The sequence below is a fragment of the Vicia villosa genome, unplaced genomic scaffold (genome assembly GCF_029867415.1).
Source record: "Vicia villosa cultivar HV-30 ecotype Madison, WI unplaced genomic scaffold, Vvil1.0 ctg.000342F_1_1, whole genome shotgun sequence".
Classification (NCBI taxonomy): Eukaryota; Viridiplantae; Streptophyta; class Magnoliopsida; order Fabales; family Fabaceae; genus Vicia; species Vicia villosa.
Window position 1 is genome coordinate 133,707 of NW_026705152.1, and position 7,342 is coordinate 141,048.

General features: G+C 30.3%; 1 protein-coding gene across 1 annotated transcript; it reads right to left on the bottom strand.

The window, feature by feature from the left end:
• Nucleotides 1–2,380: 2,380 nt before the first annotated feature.
• LOC131626998 (probable cyclic nucleotide-gated ion channel 20, chloroplastic) lies at nucleotides 2,381–6,568 on the bottom strand. The gene is made up of 10 exons (XM_058897837.1): nucleotides 6,488–6,568; nucleotides 5,396–5,494; nucleotides 5,166–5,276; nucleotides 4,731–4,979; nucleotides 4,249–4,491; nucleotides 3,822–3,967; nucleotides 3,531–3,608; nucleotides 3,333–3,462; nucleotides 2,884–3,136; nucleotides 2,381–2,535 (listed from the first exon to the last, which is right to left on the bottom strand). Exons 1-10 carry the CDS (start codon nucleotides 6,566–6,568, stop codon nucleotides 2,381–2,383), a joined length of 1,545 nt encoding a protein of 514 aa, XP_058753820.1.
• Nucleotides 6,569–7,342: the final 774 nt, after the last annotated feature.

The following is a 7,342-nucleotide window of genomic DNA, read 5'->3' on the forward strand; positions in this document are numbered from 1 at the left end:
GTAGGTACGCCTTTAAGAGCGTTTTTGAAAGCGCTATCATTGCTAAACGCAGTATTTTAAAGTGCAATCTGTAATTTAAGCCTCCTAGTTCGACCTGTAATTTATATTTATTTTCAACCTGTAATAGTTATATGAATAGTTGCTGAATATAAAATTGACACAATTCCTCTTTGATTTCTTCCAACTTAAGTCTCGTGTAAGAAGCAGCATAGAAGTCATCAAAGTACTACGTAACAAAAACATAATATGAATGATTTATTTAAATGTAAGAAATTATCTTAAGTTATAAATTCATACCGTGAATGGAATCTCTAATTGATTCGTTTGAAGAATTTCTTTCAAAAAGCTCAAAACAAAGTATCAACAATCATAACTATTTCGCCAATGCGGACACTACATAGAAAAACAAATAACATTTTATAGTTGTCTTGTTTTATCAACTAGTATAACTATTATAAGCAAAATTGTGAAAATTGATGTACCTGCACTTTGATCCAAGTAATGTTGTTTGATTTAGTCCGCGATACCTGTGCGTCTCTTTGACTTCGGAACACTTGTATTGATCTAACAAAAATATAAAAGCATATATTTAGATCAATCTCACAAATAATTAAATATATAAATATACACGAATATTTAGAACGATCTCACTTATGTATCAATCATTGACTTCATAGCCGGATAATTGGTCCACTCACCATCTACCGAATTCAGAAAATATACCACTTCTCTTATAGGGTTGATAGCAAGCAACAACCAGTGTGCTCTATAAAATAAAACAAAAGTTTATATGAAAATTTTGCTACGCAAAAGAAACAAAGATGAGATGAATGAAGCCAATATGAGACAATTTTGCATCGACCTAAGGGCTTAGTGGGTTGACCTATTTGAGACAATTTCTTGTGCTGGATGAATGAAGCCTTCTAGGTCGACCTAGGCTTGTGGTGAGTCGACCTAAAATGCCTTAGAGTGCAAAAATCCTACTTTTTCTTATGTCATTCACTTGTCGCTTGATATTTGTTCAACTATGATGTTTGCCATGAATCGAAAACTTCTTGATAAGTGTAGGCTTGTACTTACACTTAAGACTAATTGATTGTTTATGTAGTTGAATTATTATGTGTTGTTGTTTGAATTTTTTGTTTAGATGAATTATTAATTTTTACTGACATTTGGAGATGAACTAATATGTTTTTGAGTGATATGTGAAGATGAACAAAATATGTCTGATGAATTGTAATTTATGTTGAATATGGTATGGAAGAAATAAGAATATGCTTACACACTTAACTATATACATAAGACACTGATTGTGAAATTACATTAAAGTTACCGCTATATGAAAGGATACATTTTTCAATGTGTATAATTCTCAATGTTAACTTGTGTATATAATAGGACAATGATAAATTTGGATTTAAATGTTGACAGAAAACAAACTGTATTAGTTGGGAGAGAGGGTATTTACCTTTTTAATAAAAGTTCAGGGGAGGTTAGTATCTAGTTTAAAATTAGAGGGGGTGTTAGATTCATTTTAATAAATTTTAAGGGAGGTGAGTGTAGTTTACCCATATATTAATAAAAGAAAGTTGAGTAAATTAATTGTAACATTAAAACTAAAAAACTGTATGTTTAAAAACTATGATGTAAAGTTTTTGTAAAGAAATAGAAAATATACATTAAAAAAAAAACTTAAAAATCAAACACGGGTCCTACAACTTCAAAATCAGTTTAGTTATCATTTTGCTAGACTACAAAACATGACAAAAAATGGAATTAAAGATATATAGTATATATGTTTCAATTTCTATTGAACCCATTTTTCTATAGAATATGAGTTTAATTTTTATTGCTTTTAGATGGAGAAGATAAAGCTGAAAATATCCTAGGTAATATTTTCTTAAAAGACTTCTCGATTACGTAGGAGGATGCAAATAAATGTGAATTGAAAATTAATTAAATTGTTAGAGTCTAGTTTCGGAAAATTCATGATAAAATTAAGTCATTCACCATTGGGGAGGGAAGTGACGTGGTCCCATGTAAAAACTTCATAAAATGTGTTGAACAAAAGATGAAATACCATAATATACAAATTTAATTATGGGCTATATGAGTTAATAATGATTTGGGAAGTATACTTTGGGAAAATCATATTATTCATTAGTACGTGAAGACTCAATATCGAGAATTGCACAAAAATACTACTATTCTATTTAAATAATCAATTCAGTGAAACACATTACAGTGCAACAAATCCATGAACTTAATGTCTGATAATCCAAAAAAAACAATTATTTGCTTCCTGTTATTTCTCCCAAGGTGATTCACACCTAATATAAGACAACAATCACATCAAATCATTATATTATCTTTAGAATCCTTAAACACGAGGGTTTCCGGAACATCTTGGGAATAAATTTATAACTTCTTCAATGCTGTTAGCTTCGATGTAAAATGCCTCAACGTGAGTTTTGCATTTTACTGTTCTCGTACTAACAACCTTTTGTACTTGCTCTGGACACTTTACTTTTTCACCTTCAACAATAAAAACAACGTTACAAATAACAAGATAAAAGAGATGAAGATTCATCTCATTAGTAAAATAAGAATGAGATCTAAATGAGAAAGAAAATTTCCTCATAATAATTTTCAAGATAAAAGATTAAATGAAAATAGTTGCAAATTTTATGTTTTTATAGATCTTAAAAGAAGATAAAAAATCTAGTTTAATTAACTAAATAAACTAACGCTAACCTCTTTAGTTCTAATGAAATAACTCATATAGATGAAATATTTTGTTTCTCATTTTTTTCCTTAAAGTAGTGTCATGACAATTGCTATTTATCTCGAGGCAAGTTATCATTTAATCAAGTATTATTTTACCTTTTTCATTAAAAGAATTTTTCAGATACCATCCTAATAGTTCGTCCCCACACACATCTCCTTTGCATAATGGAGTCAAAATTTTATCTGTTCTAGTGCACTCCAATTCTCCATTCATAATAAACACCATTTTCTCTATTTGAGCTTCCTCGGCCAAAATTATAGTTCCTTTGAGGTATATCTTATGTTTTAGCCACTTTCGAATGACATCTAAGATAGGATCATTCTGATCTATTGTGGAAAATGGCGGTACCTGTAAACAAAATATCATTCAGTTAATACTGGGTTTCAAAAAGGTATTGCACATTTGCACCATGACACATAGGCAAAAATAATTGTATTTAAAATATCATATAAGATATTTTGAAGCCAAAATAATATCTAAACTTGATAAATAAAATCCAATTAAAAAGTGATGGTGAACTTCTTTTAAATGCCCAATCACATACTTCCTCTTTAAATTTGAAAAGATGGTGTCGTATGTCCCTCGCAATATCATCGGGCAAACTCTGTAGAACAATATCATCATACACTCCTCTAGTGGTTTCCCAGAGATATTCTTCGAATTCTTTTACTCTCCTGCATGCAAACGTGATATGTATCATTTGGATGTTACGATTCATTAAAAGACGTGGGACATTCAATACCTTTTTATATCTATTGGCAAGCCACGACGCTTCATATAAAACTCAAGCTCATCGCGCCTAAGTTGCATCTCAAGCTTTCTGTGATTAGACACAAATAGATTAAATTTTTTACAATTATAAGAAGGAACGAGTCAAACTCTCAATAACATAATTCCATTATTAGTGCAATAGATAAATTTTTTTACAACTATAAGAAGGAACGCATCAAAATCTCAATAACATAATTCCATTATTAGTGCAAACCTTCATCTTTAAATAAGAAAAACTAAAAAAAATCCTTTACGATAGTACCTTCGGCTAAGTCCCTGAAAAGAGGCTTGTACGTTACCTATAAAATAGGCTAAAAGTAAAATTCCGACTCCATTGATGGTCATTGAAAAAAGGACTTCCCCTAACAAATAAGTTGGGGTTTGATTACCCGCAAGAGTACTCACTTGCTGTTATCACACATAAATAATTTGTTAGAAATATTAAACCATTCACACATCTCACGGTTTACTAAACATTTTTTACCACTACTAGAAAAGTCACTATTCTGATTTATAGATGTTAAAATAAACATGAAATCTATTATATAATCATCCAAATTATGCCAATGTTTATTAAAATGATTATCTCTAAACAAGGAAACGTTTACTAAACACACTCTTCAATCAGAATATTATAGAAATTCTTTTAATATATTTAGCATAGATAAAATAAAAAAATTGAAGCATACCTGAAATCCCCAAGATAGCGCATACACATACTTGTGGAATATATTAGTTTCCATGGAAAGAGGCAGAACCTTTTCAAAGATTCCATAAGAAAAGGATGATGTTGACGTTAAACAGTCGATTGCATTCTTATCATTGATCCATGCAGATGATACATTCTTCCTTTCATAACTACAATCAAGCAATTTCACACATATAGGTGAATTGGTATCATTGCATGCATCTATCAAACATCCATTCACCCTCTGGAAAAAGAAAAAGAAGGTAAAAAGAGAGAAATTAGTAAATTTTAAGTTATGAGTTCCCAAACATTTAACTACTTAAATAAATTATTGATTTTAATTAAATTATAATTCTGTAAAACATACTTTTGATTGTTATTATTAATTTTAATTGAAATAAATTTAAAGCAGTTTATGAATTTGTTTAAAGAGAATAAAAGTTATATTTTTTAAAAATGAAGTTAAGTATACTTTTTATTTACCTTTAGTCCAAAGAAGAACCAACTTGAACCCGCGACATGGCCAAATATCACAAACCAGAGTAAATTAATAATTGAATTTGCCCATACAGATTTGAATACTATTTTAGCTGTTGACTGGCCATTGAGGAGATGCAAAAATCTGAATAATCGAAGAATAAATTGAATATTGATTGCTTGTTGCAGAGTACTCTTAAGAAAGATTTTTCCAGATGAATATGAGTAACTTGGAAGGATAGCCCATACCAATATCTGCAAGCATTGAAAATCATATATTATTATATAGATTTACGGGATCATCACAAAACTTGTTGAGGTCTACAAAGTAATTATTAACATAACAATACATTAGAGAGGTAACTTGTACAAAGAGTAATTGATTTTAATTATGTGTTAAAAAATTCAAGAGTATAGAGAAAAAGAAATATATATATATACCTGAGGTAGAGGCAATACAGCAAAATAGTCTACGGACACTAAAGTCTTCAAGTAACTAAGAGATATTTTTCTAGGAGGATCAATTAAATCTCCAACTTGAACTGCCCTACGCTGCAAATATTAGCAGAATTATTTAATGTTTAAATTATGAAAACACATTAAACTAAAGTAATATGAATAAATGAATTAATACAAAAACATTCCGAAAGAGAGAATTGTTGAGTAATTACCTCCCTTAATATGTTCCACAAAAACAATCCATCGATTAAAGTTCTAAACACAGCCAGTATGGTTCCCAATGTCCAATCTACATCGATACATTTATTTTCCTGTAAAAAAATTATGAGAAAAAGTGAAGTTTCTAAAATATATTTTATAGCAGTGAAAATATAAGATAGAGTAAATAATGCTGTAAGATTTTCGATAAAACAAAAGTAAAAAAATCATACCTTGCTGACATAGTTGAGGAAAAAAAACAATGGATCTATATAAATCGAAACTAGACAGAAGATCCCCAAAATTTTGTTATATTTTGGGAGAACATTACGGATATAGGAAAAAAATTTCCCAAATAAACTGTTGTTGGCGTCGCTATTTTCCATATTGTAGGATTGTAAAGATTCCGTGGATTGTTGCGCGTGGGTTTGGGAGAGAATTGATAATTCTTCGTTCTCAAAAGAATTCATGTTTCTTTTAAAAATATGATGAATGTTATAGTTTTTATAGAGACAGAGAGAGAGAGAGAAATTTTTGGGCAGGTACTAACTAAAAAGAAGTGTGGTAGGAAACGAAGTAATTTTTACCATTCCGAACAGTTGAACTGCTTGGATAGTGGATGTGTTTGAATGAAATTCAAACCCTTGCATGTTTTTAGATAAACACGTGGTACAAAGTTTGTTGAGTTATTGCTCTATTATTAAGGATATGAATGAGTCAAGTTATTATATCTAAAATATAGAAATATGAACGTTGTTTAGTCAAGTCTTAATTTCTAGGATATGAAGGAGTCAAGTCTAATTTTTATATTTGATTTCGATTTGAATTTTAATTTAACTTTTATATTTGAAATTTTTAACCAAGGTTTATTTCTTTTTTTTATTGATTTCATTGGAAGTTAACTTTTTTTAATAGGTCGTGGAATTAAAAGGGAGCAAAAGGAATGCTCCGCCCAATACAAAAACCGCTACTCAAAACAAGTAAGCGGACGGATGTTCAAAACATGAAAATTACAATTACTCGCTAGTTTAAAACTAGAAAACAACCATTTTCTAAGAATGATGCACAATTTTCGACAATCCACTCGAATGCCTTCTTCCAAATACCTTCCGCAATCCCACATGTGCCATTCTGGTACGGCTGCTGGGCAGGCTCATAGCAGCTGATGGTGGCTTTTCCAAGCTCATTGGAAGTTATTAATATGCTGATTTCTATTTGATAAATTTAACTATATTAATAGTTCATTGATTGATTCTCGAGTGTTGTCTATAAAAATCTCATTAAACTAAATTTTCAATTCATATTAACACTTTCGCTTTCGGCTGACATAACGGTCTAATAAGATGAGTCCAGTTGAAATGTTTAAACTATAATTTTGTCTGCCTAAAATGACAAACAAGTAAAATATTTCTCTAGAGAACATAAAACGTTCATCATAGTCGTTGGACATTCATATATAAACACGGTCACACACCAAATAAATAAACAATTTCATCCATTCCTGCAAAGGAACTTTAGATCGCAAAAACACCGCAGTAATGTGGCTCATAACTCTCTTCCTTGTGGTTCGAGAGACATAGATGATATCCATTCCCTCCCAAATATTGCCACCCTAGTAAATCCTCGTTGTGTCAAGGACTGGATGCTAAGCACCACGACCCTCACCAATCGATGGTAGAACACATTCTCAAAATATAGATAAGTTTTAGGGGAATATACTTGTTGGGAATTGGTTTTCATCCACCGATTCACTATGTATATCTCGGATCAGTTATACACAATTTATGAATGTTTCAAGATTATCACGTATCATACACAAACAAATTTTATGTTTAAACTTTGATGAGACTTCTTACCTTATGGTTTAATCGACGATTTCTCAGTTGGATATTAAATCTATATCCATGTCTAGCCTTTAGAATTTAATAGTTGTCATGTTGGATCGAGAATAGAATCGTATT